The sequence below is a fragment of the Petaurus breviceps genome, unplaced genomic scaffold (genome assembly GCF_028583685.1).
Source record: "Petaurus breviceps papuanus isolate PSGF00001 unplaced genomic scaffold, PetGlider_PUasm1.0 98, whole genome shotgun sequence".
Lineage (NCBI taxonomy): Eukaryota > Metazoa > Chordata > Mammalia > Diprotodontia > Petauridae > Petaurus > Petaurus breviceps.
Window position 1 is genome coordinate 19,103,926 of NW_027187460.1, and position 16,948 is coordinate 19,120,873.

The 16,948-nt window shown below is 35.4% G+C and overlaps 1 protein-coding gene across 3 annotated transcripts in view; it reads right to left on the reverse strand.

Moving 5' to 3' along the window:
- EFR3A (EFR3 homolog A) overlaps nt 1–16,948 on the reverse strand; it is a 168,384-nt gene that overhangs the window by 122,812 nt on the left and 28,624 nt on the right. For 2 of the 3 annotated variants that reach the window (XM_069081052.1, XM_069081053.1), the window contains 2 exons: nt 7,511–7,587; nt 3,973–4,100 (listed from right to left, as the gene is read on the reverse strand). In XM_069081052.1, coding sequence (XP_068937153.1) covers nt 3,973–4,100; nt 7,511–7,587 — 205 coding nt within the window. The remainder of the gene's footprint in view (nt 1–3,972; nt 4,101–7,510; nt 7,588–16,948) is intronic. The other variant, XM_069081054.1, reaches the window with a different exon arrangement.

Here is a 16,948-nt window from a genome sequence, read left to right on the forward strand (position 1 = left end):
GAAAGATTTGGAAATAAAGTGGATCTGGATTAACTGGAGAACTGCTGAAAAAAAATCACAAGTAAATGAATGTAATTCAATATTGTTGATGTTCAGTCAATAGCAAAATCAAAATGGTTATATAATTTTCAGCCAAAGGTGGAGAAATTCTATATGGTCAGTTAAAACAAGATCTAGAGCTGACTGTGGCTCAGAGATCATGAGCTTCTTATTACAAAATTCAGACTTAAATTTGAGAAAGTAAAGAAAACCATCAGACCATACAGATGTGACCTAAATAACATCCCTTATAAATATGAAGTGTAAGTGATGAATAGATTTAAGGCATTAGATGTGGTAGATAGTCTTGAAAAAACTATGGACAGAGGTTTGCAATATTGTATAGGAGACAACAACAAGAAACATTCCAAAGAAAAAGAGGAAGAAAGCAAAATAGCTGTCTGAGCAAAATTAATTCAGACTATTCTTTGGAAGGTCACATACTGAAGCTGAAGCTTCATTAAATACTTTGGCCACATGATGAAAAAAAGGACTCATTGGAAAAGACTGATGTTGAGGAAGCTTGAAGGCAAAAGGAGAAGGGGAAAGCAGAGGATGAGAAAGACAGTTGGGTGTCATGGGAGCAACAAACATGATCTTCGGACAGACTTCAGGAGACAGTGAAGGACCTGGCATACTATGATCCCTGGGGTCAAAGAGTCAGACACAACTGAAGGACTAAACAACAAACAAATTAAATAGCATGGTTTCTATAAAGGCTAAAGTATCTTTGCAAAGAAGACTAAAATGCCACATATATTGAATGAAATATTCAAAAAGAATAAAATCTTAAGCATTCAATGTAGGAAATTAGCTAAGATACACATCAGAAAGATTAATTCCCAAGTACAGGGGGAAAAAAAAACTGAAAAAAATAGTAAATATAAACATTTAGCCTTACTAGGGATAATATGTGCTAATTTTTTAAAAAAAGATTTTATTTCATTTTTTCAAAATCAACAGAAGATAAATTATTTCTAAAATAAAACTGCAGAGTCCTACAAGTGGGGCAAAACTAACCTGTCTATATAAATCCTTAACCTCTCTGAACCTCAGTTTCTTTATGAATTATAAGGTCCCTTTCAGATTTAAAGGACAGCTGCATGACATATATCTACCATGAAAAATAAGTAATTATACAAATATCAATATTAGCAACCTAGTAAATCTCACAGACACCTGTGTATGGGATACGAAGACCCTAACCCAAATTGACTACTCGGAGACCTCTCAAAGTGAAGGTAGAAAGTTTTATTAGAATCTCCCGAGAAGCAGGCAGTCCAGTCTCTGGGACAGCACGGATATAAAGGAGGCCGCCATAAAAAGCTGAAGCTGGGTTAAATAAGCAAGGGTTACACCCCTCTCCCAAACATTAACCTAATTATTAGTAATGAGGCTCTAATTTGTTAGATAACATACATAATACATGAGGTCCATTACACAAGCTCAGTAACAACCTCAGAATACTGAACCCTCCTCAGTCTAACCTAGATACATCCCCATCTGGGCCAGAGTACCCCAAGGCCAATGTGCATTTCCTAACGGATCAAATCCACCAGCTACTGCCAGCTCCCTCCACTTCACACCATTTCATTTTAGTATTATGTAGGAGTTCTCAGGGAACTGGGAACTCAACCTCCTCCCAAGGCTACTGCCTTAACTCCCCCAAGGCTACTATCTGTTACTTTTTATCAGTAGTCTTGTTCAGCAATTCTTGCAGTTCTGTAGAAACTTAACCCTTTGTTACCTCTCACACTACCATTCCTTTCCCCAAACTAAAAACACTTCTAATTTGGTGTCTATAGTTAATCCAATCAATTGTATTAATACTCAATAGCTCTTACATTACCTTGAAATACACAATGACTCACATATATATGGGGAAACAATACTGAACTTAGTTACAAAATACAAGGAAGTAATAAGAATGTATATAGGATATTCAGAATGGGGAAACTTCACTGCAAGTCATTCCACACACCTGGTACATTAAGCAGACTCATAACAGCAGAAGCCAAGAGTAGGAAAAACTGCTATGCTTCAAATTCTTTTTCTTCTATTATTCCTTACAAACTAAAAGATTCATCCAAATTTGACTCCTATTTAGAATTCAAAGACCTGCCTATTCTATCTTTCTATCTATCTATCTTTCTACTCTCATTATATATGAATCTCCTTTCCTATAGTCTATGGTCTATCTAAATTGGCTTTCTTGTTGTTCTTCACATATAATATTCCCCGGGGAGGTGAGAGTGGGGGGGGGGGGTGGCATAGAGCCAAGATGTCAGAGAGAAGCCACAAAGATGCCTGAGCTCTCCCCAGTTTCCTTCTGAAATAGCATTATATCAAGCCTCCAAAAGAATTCTGGACCCACAAAAAGACAGAGTGAAACAATTTTCTAGCCAAGATAACTTAGGACTTCAGTAAAGGTCTGTTTCACTTGGGTAAAAAGGGAGTGGAACCCAGCACAAGTGATAATCTAGGCAAGCCAGCAAGAGGCTCTTAATCACTGCACAGATCAGCAACCAAGGCCCTTTGATCCAGGCTCAGCAGGTCAGTGGCACAGCAGACCAGCTGTGATGCTTCCAGACCCAGCTGCAACAGGCAAACTGCCAGACCCAGAACCCAGGGCACAACTGACACAAGTTGGGCCACCCTAACACAGTGGGCAAGCCCCCAAGGCCCAGAGACCCCATCACAGAAAGCCAGTGACCAGGTCCCTGGTCCCCAATGCAAGAAGCTTGGGACAGTGCCCCCTGTACTCCAGGAGTAGAACTCAGCTTTTAAAAATGAGCCAAAAAAAAACAAAAAAAGCCCTGACCATAGAAAGCTACTATGGTGACAGGGAAGATCCAAACAAACTCAGAAGAGGACAACAATGTCAAAATGTCTTCATGTTAAGCCTCCAAGGGGAATATGACTTTGTCCTCTTGGAAGAGCTTAAAAAGGATGTTTAAAAACAAGAGAGGTAGAAGAAAAACTGGGGGGAAAATGGAGGTTATGCAAGAGAATTATGAAAAAAGAGTCACATATAATATTCCAAACTCTGCACTTGCATTGAGTTTCCCCACAGCTTTGGAATATGTTCCCTTCATCTTCTATAACCCCCTACTCCTTTCAAGACAAACTTTAGCAATACCTTCTACACCACAGCTTCTTAGCCTAAGATCTATGGGGTCCATGGAAAGGTTACAGGGATTCCATTCTGTGAATTTGGATGGGAAAAAAATTTACCTATTTTCACTAACTAAAATTTACCATTTCTTTCAATTATGAATGTAGGAAATAAACCACTGTAGATAGCAGTATTCATGACCTTGTCACCAACAGAAATCACAGATATTTCCATATTACATTAAAGTTGTTGCATCTATCTCAAAATATTATTCTATGAAAATCAGAGCTATCCAAAAGTAGAATGGTTTCCTCTTCATTAGAAAATCTTAAAGTGAAGAGTTAATGACCACTTGTAAAATGTGCTTTAGAAGCTATTCTTTTTTCAAGTTCACAAGATCCTTCTTAAGATCAGATGCCACCTCCTATATGAATTCTAACCCATTATCTCCTAACCCATTCAAGTTAATAACACTGTTTCCTAATTACCCAGAACTGCTTCAAATAAACCTAACATGATTATTTGTGTGCATGTTACATTCCAAAAATTGAATGAAATCCCTGAAAGCACAGATAATTGTTTTTGTCTTTGTACCCAGAACTTAGTATGCTGCTTTTGCACACAGAAGATACTCAGCAACTACCTAGGGAATCTGTGCTGTCCTGCAGACACACAGTTATATTCACAAAAAAGAGGTTCAAAAATTCCTTCCACCTATAACCAATTAATGCTAACTTTATTAGATAATTTTTAGAAATGCAAAGAGGTAAAAGCTTCATACCAAGAAAATGAATTTGTGCTGAGAATAATTTTCTTACCCAGACCGGTGTCTAACAACATCTCTGCTCAATCTGTCAGCCAGGTAAGAACCAATTCGATCTAGTTTCTCTGGGGCAGATACAGCATAAAAAGTCAGTTTCTCCATATCAGCTTTAACAAGACCATCCTAAACAAGACAGAAAGTTATCTTAATTTTTTTTTAAACTTAAACGTTATTTTAAGGCTCATTTATTTCAAATGCCCTAGTCTTGAGCTGGGGTCAATTTACACCAAAAGGATTAATTTAACTATTGCTGCCTTAATGCCAATTCCAGCTTAAACACATCTAAGTGCTTCAAAGTAAAGAAATGCCTCATTTAAATATACTGGAATAGAGTAACAGCAAAGCACAGGAAAAAGTCCCAGAACTTGAATTCATGTAACCCATGAATTCAAATCCCAGCACTACTTACTACTTCTTTGACAAGTTACTTAGCCTCTCAGCACCCCAGTTTCCTTATCTAGCAAAGGAAGGGTCTGGGGTAGGAAGGTCTCTAAAATCTATTCCACTTCTAGATTGATAATCCTATCAAGATTTAAATACAGTCAGTAAGTCAGTTAGCATTTATGAGGTTTTTTATATGCAAGGCACAGTGCTCAACAAAGGAGATAAAAAGAAAGGGAAAAGTTAGTTTTTGCCCTAAAGGAGTTTACACTCTAATGTAAACTACTAAACAAAATAATCAAATTATAATTTTAAAACATATATAATAAAGTAACTGATATCTTCTGGGACTGAGAGACACTCTATAAAAACCTAATGAATAAAAAGTGTTATTATTAAAAAGATCGACAACCAGACCTTCTATTGTTTCTAAAATGCATTAATCTACTTTGTGCCTTAAAATATATTAGGAAGACTTAATCTTTAATGCAGAACCTTGTGGTGCTTCAAGTCATGATTTTATTGAAGTATTCTCACTACCCAGTAAAAATAACAATTTATATTTTTACAGTGCTTTATGGTTTGGAAACCCTATTTGACAAGTATATGAAGCAGGTAATGAAATTATCACCCCCATTTTAAAATTGAGAAGACTGAAGTTCTGAGAAGTGACTTGCCCAAGACTACAAAGCTATTAGGTTTCAGTCACTCAAAACAAAGTCTCCTATTACATAGGTTTCATGTCTGTTAAATCTTTTATTTCAATTTTTGGTTTTTTTCCTCTTTCTACAGAAAATAGAATCAAACTTTTTTTTTAAACTACAGACAATAGTTGTCTGTTAAAATTTGGTTGTTTAAGGTTTTATTATCTGTACATAGAGAAAATTTTAAATCCTTCCCCCCACCCCCAGAAATTAATTCACTTTTTAAGTTACTGATATTTCAAATAAACTCACAATAAAATTAATATCCTAATAAATTAAATTTTTTTTCAGATTTATCTATTCTCTCCTTCAATCAAAAAAGAAATCTACATTTTCCCATTCAGTATAGGATAAACATCCAAATTCCTTACCCTACCCTTAGAGGCAGCTAGGTACTACAGTAGATAAGAGTACTGGACCTGGATTCAGAAAGACCTGAGTTTAAAGTCTGCCTCAGTTATAAGGTATATGATCTTGGACAAGTCATTTACCCTATCTGCCTCAATTACTTTAACTATAAAAAATGGTGATAATAATAGCACCTATTTTACAAGGGTTGTTGTGAAAATCAAATGAGATAATATTTGTAAAGCACCATGGTAGTAAATACTTATTTCCCTTCCCCCTTTCTCAATGCCCTCCAAATTCATCTTGGATTACTATTCTCTTTACATGACATGCATCTTCAGGCAAAAATCTGCTCACTGTCCCCAGAGTAGGCCTAATATTATCTAATTATTGCCTTCCTTTGCCTTTGTCATTCTAGTTCTCTCTGATGGAGTAACCTGCCACCTTTCTAACGTACCCATAAAAATCATGCAAATCCTCCAAGACCTAACATAAGTCTTTTCTTCTCCAAGAAGCAACCCTAGACCACTGTGGGTTTAGTAATCTACCCTCCTCCTCCAAATTAATAGTACTGATTGTCAATTATCACTTACACAATAATCCATAACAAAGATGCTAGAAAGGCAAGCAGAGTATAGTAGTAACAATATAGGACTTGAGGTCAAGAAAACTTTCATTCAAATCCTACCTATGACGTGAGATATATAACCTTATGCAAACTGAGAGATTTCTCAAGCCTCAGTTCCCTCACCTACAAAATCAAGCAATATTAACTGTAAAACAGAATTAATAATATTCACTTCAGTTTTTGTGATATAATGATACTCTGCTAATCTTATAGTCGTGTGTGTGTGTGAGAGAGAGAGAGACAGCATGATGTCATGGATATATTGTTGGAGTCACGAGGCTTGGAATTCAATTCTGCCTTAATAGTTGTTCAATTATGGACAAATCACTTAACCTCTCATAGAGAGACGATATTTATTCTACCTACCTCACAAGGTGTTTTGATAAAAGTACTTTACAAATAGCACTATATAATGTGAATTATAATTATATTAATTTAACAATTTATTAAGCATTTCTAAGATACTACTTTTAACAATTCTAATACTACTTCTACAGTTTAACACTGCATATTTTATTTTTTCCAAATAGTTTTTTCTTCAGCATAAGTACCACGTCTTATACTTCACTGTATTTCACATAGTATCTTAAAGACTCAATGGTCTTCAAAAAATATTTGATTGTTTGATTCTGTAAGTCTAAATTTTCATAAATATAGTTTGCTTCAAAAAAAAAAACACCTAGTAGTAAGTAAAACCTTAAAGTTTATGCCAAGTGAAATAATTCTATGATTGTTATTAGCATTAGAATGAAATAAATTCAGGAAATATATTTGGTTTTTTTTCTGAACACTTTAAAAAACTAGGATAAACCAGACATTCAAGCATTTTCATTTAAACTGCCATCAAATAAAACCAACTGGTTTATTTCTTAACTGAACATACCAAAAAAGGACTGTTTTTACATTGCAAAACATTTAAAAGCACAGAAACTTTCACTATTCTTCATATTTAAGCTCTACTATTTAAGGTGGAAGCATAGCAAATAAAAGAATACATTACACATGGCCTATATAATTGGAAACCGAAATCAGAATCCTTTTGTTTCTAGTCTTTCCTAAGTCTAAGGAAAAGATTTCAAGAACAGAAACAAATGTTAATGTGGGTTATTTCATGGTTTTATGTGTGTGTGTGTGGGTGTGGGTGTGTGTGTGTGTGGTTTTTTTGGTCTTTCTGGAGGGCAGAAGGCAGGGCAATTGGGTTTAAGTGATTTGACTAAGGTCACGGCTAGTAAGTGTTAAGTGTCTGAGGTCAAATTTGAATTCAGGTCTTCTTGACTTTAGGGTAGGTGCTCTATTCACTGCTCCACCCACTTGCCTCAATAGGGGTTATTTCAAGGAAAAGTACTGATCCTCCTCCTAATGGGAAGGTTTAAAGGTAAAAACTATAGAAAGGAAATTGGGAGCAACGGAAGAACAGGGAATGAAAGAGTCTGTCAAATAGAAAGATCAAGTAGGTGGGAGGTCAAATTTACTTTTGGATCTTCAGGGAATATGTTATCCACCAGACGTTTGTATCGAGGGCGCAAAGCAGCACAGCAGCAGCATACTCCTGTAAGATAAATGAAAGATAAACAATATTGAAAACTTATTAAAAGAATATTACATTCTAAATTTTGAGGAAAAATTATAAGAAAACTGTCATGGGGGAGGAGAGAGGAGAGAAAATCTGAAACTCAAGGGACTATAGAACTGAATGTTGTAAACTAAAAGTAAATAAACAAACCAATTTAATTTTTAAAAAAATAAGAAAACTGTCATGCTTAAAAAAAATGTAAAGCCAACTTCTGTAAGCTATCAACCTATATCTCCCCTCCCTTTTCTGGACATATCAAAAAAAAAAAAAAAAAAGGCAATAAGACTTGGCTTCTATTTCCTCTTCTTTTACTCATTTTTCAGTTCCTTAACCCTAGGTTAAAGGTTGAAAGTTGGCTTCTGACTTGAAAGTTGAAAAGTTGAAAGTTGGCTTCATCATTCAAATGAAACTACTCCTTCCAAGATGATTAATGATTTTTAAACTGCTCAATCCTGTAGCATTTAACATTGTGGATCATCCCTGCAAATTACTTTACCCACTCCTCCCTGGGTTTTTCTGACACTGCTCTCAGATCATCTCTTATCTGTGTGGTTGGTTGCTCTCTCTCTCTCCTTTGCTGGATCATCATTGATAACCTGCCCCTTACCCAAAGCACCCCCAAGCCAGCAACAGACATTCTTTTATCTTTCTAGATCTTGTTCTTAGTAATTTCATCCAGCTTTCATAGTTCAATTATCGGCCTTATGTAAATGACTTCCGATCTTTCTCTCCAGCATCATGTACTTTTTAGATATTTCCAACTTCCAATAAACATCTCAATGGTAAGGCAACTAAATAGCATAGTGGATAGAGCACTGGACTAGTAGTCAGGTAGACTTAAATCTAAAGTGTACTGCAGATACTTAGTAGATGCATAGTCCTGAACAAATCAGGTAAAACTCTTCAGACTCAGTTTCCTCACATTAAATAAAATGCTGATAATAACAACACCTACCTCACAGAATTGCTGTGAAGATCAAATTAAACAGCATTAAGTAATTCACAAACCTTAAAGCATATAGTTAGCTAATACCTCAAACTCAAAATCTTTAAAGCAAAATTCATTATCTACAACCCTCCTACACCCCTCAAAATATCCTTCTTCCTAACTTTCCTATTTCTGTCAAAGGCAGCAGCATTTTTCTAACTACCCTGGCATACTTAAGAAAAATTTTTGACTGCCGTTTTTCCTCACTTCAATATCCAAATAGTTGTAAAGAACTCTCAATTCTACCTCCATAACATTTCTTGGATTCATCCCATTTAATTCACATATAAAACCACCATTCTAAATCCAACTTCTCTCTAACCTAGACTACTGAAATATTAGTCTGCCAGCTTCTTTGGGAGGGGGAGGGATGAGGGGGGAGAATCTGGTTTTATTTTCTTTCTCAGTGCTTAGTATAGTACTTAGTATAAAGTAGGGACTTAATAGATGCTAATTTATTAATCAAGAATTGATTGACAGATGCCAAGTTGAACTGCTAAAGCATAGTTCTAACTAAGCTACTCTCCTGCTCAGGAAACTCATCTGTCTCCTTTTGCTTCTATGATAAGATACAAATGTCTCTGGCATTTAAAGTCCTTCATTTTCTGGCTCTAGACCGTTTTTCAAACCTTACTGTAGATTTCTCCCTTTCACACACCCCACATTCCAGCCAAACAAAACATTCTATCTCCTACTTCCATGTCACTGTACAAGATCACCCCCACACCTGAGATACACTTCCTCTCTGCCTCTGCCTCATAGAATTTCAAGCTTCTTCAATGCCCAACTTAGAGCCACCTCCTACACAACGTCTTTCCTAATCCTCCTGTCAATGCTCTCAACTCACAAAAAAATTACGTTAATTATTGTATATGTATTGGGTAAGAGGTAACGTGGTTAGGTGGGAAGATAACTGGTTTTGTAGGCAGGAAGACCTAAGTTCTGACATAGACCCTGTAAATCACTTAGGTTCTCAGTGCTCTGGGCTACTATCTATAATAATCCTTCATTTGCCAAAAGACATTTATGCTATGCCAATAATTATTAGGAAGAACATGATTATTTTAGATTTAAAAAAGAAAATAACGTTAATATTGTTGCTTTAAATTAGAAATCAATGAATCCTGCTGAAAAGCTTAAGAGAGAGGAAAGGGGACATTTCAAAGTTCATTAAACACAATGCACCTATCCTTTCTTTGTAAGATAGCCTGTTAGGTATTGTATCAATCACCTCATATATTAACCAACAATGACTCAAAATTTTCCTTTTTATTGATTCTGCCAAACATAATCTGCATCTTCAAATTCTGAGCCCTATATTCATCTCTAGTTGTAGTCTTCAAAAAAAGTCGCTGTCCTATTTCTACAGATATAGTCAAATAAGACAACTCTATTTTTCAAAATATTTATTTACGTCTTAAATAGTTATAAAATCTTCACTGATTCCTAATGAGCTACATTCCGTCACAAATTTTTATTACATTAAAAATTTACAAAAATTATATTTAAAAAGTATTAAAATTCTCATATATTTATCCATACATGAGGTCACAGTGATTTCTTTCCAAGTCACTGATAATAACATTTTAGTCTACTGTCTCCACTAACATCCCCTCCCAAGTCTAAGCCTAGCTATAGAGAATAAATAACATCAGAGAAAATAAAACATTCTGTCTTCACTCCATACCAACAAAATATTGAATGAATAAAGAATAAAATACAGCCCATCATTAGCTGTACCTTAATATATCCAATTTTTTTGTTGAGTAGTACAATTTTTCAATTCCATTTTCAAACTGTTCATCCACCTTACTATTAAACTAATTGAGCTAGACAAGCAAGTATATTTCAATTTCCTGATTTGGGTCAGAAAACTATCTTTAGAAATTAATAAAAGTAGATTTCTTTATATAGCCCTGGGTGATCTACAAAACAGTAAAAAATTCAGGTTCTCTGACTCCTCATTAATCTCTGAAGTAGGTAGTACACATGTTATTATTGTCATTGTACAGATAAGAAAATAGATGCAGAAACTAGTGAAATATTAGGGAATAGAGGAAAAATAAGACAGGTTGGGTTCTGTGTGAAAGAATAACCTAGCCCTGAAACACGGTCAAAAAAATCTGGGGACAAGAGGTGGCATAAGCCTCCTCAATGAACTACAAATATAGTATGGACATAGACCAGTAGGGGCAGGAACAAATAAAAATTTTACTTATCTTTATGTTTCCTAGACAAGGAGAGGGTAGTGCATGGTTGAAGTCAAGAGACATGGGCCAGTTGAAAGATAAAGATTAGATGCCAGAAGTTGGGGGATAAGTTGAAGGGGGAAAGGTGCCTACCAGGTAAGAGGGCTGAGCTTTAAAGGTCTGAACAACCATTTCTCTTAACGGTTATACACATACACACACATACTACATTACACTGTATGTGTGTTTGCATAATATATATATATATATATATATATATATACACACATGTGCATGGTTTTTTGTATGTATACAAACACGTTTAAAATGGTATTAAGACTTTGGAAATGCCACATATAAATATATGTGTACGTATATTATATGTAGTTTGTTGTCACAATAGCTGTTGTAGTATAACTCATTTTAGTCAAAACTGACCAAACCTCCTCTAAAAGATCACAGAAACCAACAGCTTTACAAAAGAATAAGAATGTTAAGTAAATATAACGACAGAATTAGTTATAGTCTCCTAAAAATTCCTTTCCCTTGAATTCAATCAGTCTATACTCTAAACACTGACTTCTAGTCCCAAATTTTCAACTAATTGTTAAACATCTTCCCATGGGAATTATTTCAGCACCTCAAGGTTAACATGCCCAAATTCAATTATCATCTTCCCCCTTCCTTCTTTTGAAAATAGAAATAATATTCTCTCAAACATCCAAGAGCAGCAACTTAAATTCAAGTTGTAGTTGATTCTCTCTATCCTCCAAACAACTAAATAATTTCCAAGTCCCTATTTAATCTTGAGAGGTAGGTCATATGGTAGAGGAGCACTGGCCCTCAAGTCTAGAAAAGTTCTATCTCTCACACCTGGGTGTGAATTCTATCTCTCACATTTACTTACTGTATGACTGTGTGCAAGTCATTTGGAGCTTCAGTTTTCACATCTATAAAATGCGATAACTATAGAACCTGCATTGCAAAATTGATGGTTAGCTCAAATGAGAAAATGTATGTGATGCACTTAAAAATTCTTAAAGTTTTATGTCAACTATTTTATATGCCAGTTAATATTATTAATTATAATTATTACTCTTCAAGGTTTTCTCCATTCACCTACTATTATAGAAGTCCTTAATCTGATAGCTATGAACTTGTTTTATTTAATATTTTCATAACTATATTTCAATACAATTTGTTTACTTCATAATTGTATGCATTTTATTTTATGCATTTAAAAACCTTAATCTGATACTGAGTCCACCAGACCACCAAAGAAGTCCATGACACAAAATAGCTTAAGAATCCCTGCTAGTCTACTAGAATTTCTATTCTCACTGCTATCACCTTAGTTTAGGGCTTCTATTACTCCTCTCCCTTTAACTGCTGCAATAATAACCAGTATATCTAATGTCCCTGGCTCTAGATTTTCCCCCTTCTATCCCTGCAAGTACAAATATCATTCACCAGCTCAAAAATCTTCAATGGAAAGTCTTGTTGTTCAGTCAATATGCAACTATTGACGACCCTCATATGGGGTTTTCTTCACAGAAATACTGGAGTGTTCTGCTACTTCCTTCTCCAGCTCATTTTACAGATGAGGAACTGAGGCAAACAGGATTAAGTGACTTTGCCCAGAGTCACACAGTAAAATATCTGAGGCCAGATTTGAACTTAGGAAGATGAGTCTTACTGATTCCAAGTCTGGCATCCACTGTGCCACCTAACTGCCCCCAACAACAGGAAGTTACTGCCTACCAAAAAGAATAAAAAAATCTTTCAGTTCGAGCATTCTGAACTCTCTATGCTCTGACAACAACCTAATTTTCTAGTCTTAGCTCCCAAACTGCTTTAAGTATCAGCAACACTGTTCACAGTTCCCCAAACACTCCACACTTTCTTACTTCTGTGTACATATTTACAATATTTACTCAGTATCTGGAATACCCTTTCCGTCCCCACTCCCATTTTTCTGCCTCATAATTCCTACTCCATCCTCTAATATCCAGCTAAAATTATCACATTTACAAAGACTTCTCTGATCCCCACTCCTTCAAACAAATGTAATTCTCCCCTCCTCTGAATTTCCAGAGGGCTTTGTATCACTAAGGAATGTATATTCTGCCTCATAATTATGCGTATTTGCTTCACAAACCATTACACATCACCCACAGACTCTCAGGAGTTTTGCAATACTCTCAAAAGTCAAGCACAATTCTGCTAGGAAAAAATCTGTAATAAAATCTATCATGTACTGGATAACAGTCACTTAAGCATCCATTAAATAGCAGCAGCTCACCTTTAAAGAGAGCTGAACTGTTAACAAAATTCCATTTCAACCACTGTCAGTGATAAGTAAAACTAGTTTTATTACTCTCATTAAATTCAGATGATGAAATTGAGGTTTAAAAAGGCTAAATAACTTTCCTATGATCAAAATGCTACTAAAGGACTCATGTTCTCCAAGCTTCTTTACAGTACTGAGTCATATGACCAACTAATCTGGGTTAAAAAATTATTTTTAGCAATTAATAAAAGCATTTATATAGCCCATAATGGTCTACAAAGCAATACAAAGCCCAGATTCTCTGATTCCTCATAAATTTGTGAGGTGGGTGGAACATGTATTATTATTATTGTTGTGGTCATTTTACAGATGAAAAAAGACATAAACTGGGGAAATATTAGGGAACAGAGGAGCAAAAGGATAGATCGAGATTTAACTGAGAAATAACCAAGCACCAGTATATTTTCTCTTTCTATAAACAAAAAAAATGCCTGTAGAAATCCACCTGAGAAAGAAATTTATCACACTCACCTATCTCAAACATCATAAAAAATAACAATTTTGGAAAACAAAGGGTTAAATTACAGATATTTTTTAATTAATAGCTATAGACAAAAGTCTCTTCCTAGCAGTAACAAACCATTTTTAAAGTAAGCAATATTTAGAATTCTATCAGATGATAAGTGATAAGGTTAAATATAAGAACAACAACAGAAATATTCCACAATTATACTGGAGGCTAATTTAAGCAAGAAGAAAACAATAATATCATAATGACAAAAAAAATATTAACCTACTCAAACACAGAAATGAAGGTGTATCCCTTGTTGGGTTAAATTCATATGGTTTTTCCAGTTCAGCTGTGGATACCTGAATATAGTCCTTCATTTTGTGTAAGACTTTCCCAGTTCTCCTTCCTCTATGTCCTGTTTTGAACTGTTGTGGTAGGCCACTAGCTCACCTTACTTCTAATTAGACTGATTGTACTTAAGTACTGTAACTTATCCAACTTGCCTGTGATATCAATTTAAAGCTATCAAACACCTGGAAAATATTTCACATCATACTCTACTGACAATTCTCACCCAACAAATATAAGATTAACAAGTTGTCATAAACACATTGTATTTCTAGTTTGGTCAAATTACACTTTTATATGATTTTAAAATACAATTTTAGTAGCAGATTTCTGTCGATGGTAAACTATTTCTGTTGTCAAGACCTGGTCATGTCATTCTTTGCTCAAAACCCTTCAAAGTCTCCCTACTGGCAAAAACATAAAATCCAACCTCCTTAGCCTGACAGTAAATTAGACCCCCTACAATTTTTATGCCATCCTTCTTTTTTGGCATTACTTCTTATTTTTCCCCTCCATATATAGTCTATGCTCTAGGTCAATCTACCAGGATACATTCTTCACTTTCACACTTCTCTTTATATAGTTTCTTAAGTAGAAATCATCCTAACCATCATTTAAAGTCTGCTCAAGTGCCATAATCTCCAAGAAGCTATTTCTCCTGATGTCTCTATCAAAAATAATCTTGTTGGTTTTTTCTATTTTAATTTATGGCTTTCATTTGCTTTTTTACATTTTACTTTCAGTTATATTCCACTTAGAGAAAAATCTCATATAATAGAGAAAAACAATTAAACACAACTTACTGACAAAGCAGCCACAAAGTCCCATACCTCCTAACCAAGAGGAGGAATGTATGTTAAAACATACCTTCTTCAGAAGCAAGATTATTCACTGCAATGAATCTGAGTTCATGAGCCTTTTGTTGCTATTTTTTATTTATATTAATACAGACAATGTGTATATTGTATTCTTGGTTCTAATTTGTTTTATCTGGATTACTACATAAGTCTTTTCACACTTCTCCAAAATTTTCACATTTGTTATTTCTTTCACTGCAATGCTATTCCATTAACATTCATATTATTTCTTCAACCTTTCCTCATTTGATGGGGACCCTACCCCACTTTGCTTCCAGCTTTTTACTATTACCACAAAGTGTTACAATGAATATCTTCTTATACATGTGACTTTTATTTCTGTCACTGATCTCAGTATATGGCTGGTCAAAATAACTTGCTCCACTCTTACTTTTACATATGATTAATGCCACCACCAGTCTTCAATCTCTCTTTCTCTACTTGACACCACCCTGCTGCCTATAAAAATGTCCACATCTTTCCCACCATTACAAAACCTTCATTTTGGACAACCATATACACAAGCTATTGTCCTATATCTCTCTTTAGTGGCAAAACTTTAATGGCAAAACTCCTTGAAAAAGCCACCTATAACTGGCACCTCCATTTCCCATCCTCTCATTCTCTAACCCCTCTTCAATCTGTCTTCTTTCTTTTTTATTTTTGAGGGGGAGGGCAACTGGGGTTAAGTGACTTGCCCAGGAGCTAGTAATTGTCTCAGGCCAGATCTAAACTCTGGTCCTCCAGACTCCAGGGCCAATGTTCTATCCACTGCACCACCTAGCTGCCCCAGACTGTCTTCTAATCTTATCACTCAACAGAAGGAAAAGCTAACAATGATCTCTTAATTGCCAATTGCCTAGTCTATTCTAATGACCTTTTCTCTCAATTCTCATCCTTCTTGACCCCTGTAACAGCCATGAGTGACTTCTCCTGAACACTCTCAGCTCTAGGTTTTCATGACACTATTATTCTCTTCTGGTTCTCCTCCTGACCTCCTCACCTCTCTTATCAGTCTCCTTTACAGGAGAGTCTCCTTTCTGTGTCCAAAGTTAGGTCCATCAAATTTACTTCTTGAGCTCTCCTCTTCTCATTCAATACTATTCCTCTGGATTGGATCCCAAGGATACAATTAGGGTCTCTATTGTAGATAATGCTCAGATATAGTTATTCAGGTTTAACCTTTCTCCTGACTTCCGATGTCAGAGCAAAAACTGTGTAATGGACATCTGAAACAGACATCCTATAGACTTATGAAACTCAACAAATCCATAACAGAACTCATTCTTTTTCCCCCAAATCTTTCCTTTTCTAAACTTCCTATTACTATCAAGGGCACCACATCATCTTCTATTCACCCAGGCTTGTAACCTTGGTGCATTCTCAAATCCTCACTCTCACTCACCCCACATACTCAATCTATTTCCAAGGCAGGTTCTACCTTCACAATATCTCTCCCATGCATCCCTTCTCTTTACTCATACAGCCACTACCCTGGGACAGGCCCACATAACCTCATGTCTGGACTAAAAATAATAATGACCCGGCTGGTCTTGTCTCAAGTCTCTTTCTACTCTAGTCTACACTCCATTCAGCTGATAAAAATGATTTTCCTTTATAAAGTACAAGTCTAATCATATCACCTTCCAACTAAAACTCTCCTACCCACCCTACTGCCTACATGATCAAATATAAAATCCTATTTGGCAGTTAAAGCCTTTCACAATATGAAAATGACAGAAAAATAATCTGCTGGAGAAGTCAAAATGCAATGGGAACTGGGGACAGTCAGTACAAAGGCAGAGAGACAGGAAATGATGTGTTCTATACAGGGAACAGAGAAAAAGCCAGTTTGGCTGGATTGTAGACTATAAGCAAGGGGGACAAAAAGATTAATGAGATTGAAAATAAAAATGGAAACCAGATTTTTAAGGTTTTAAAAATAAACAAAAAGTTTAAAGTTTATCCTAGAAGCAATAAAAATCCACTTAGGTTGGTTATGTAGGGGAGACATTTCAGATCTTAGCTTAAAGAAAACTACTTTGGCATTAGTGTACAGGCTGAACTGGAGCAATAAGAGACTAGGGGCAGGGACACTGTTCAGAGGCTGTTGTAATAATCTAGGTGAGAAGTGATGTGGCCTTAATATGATAG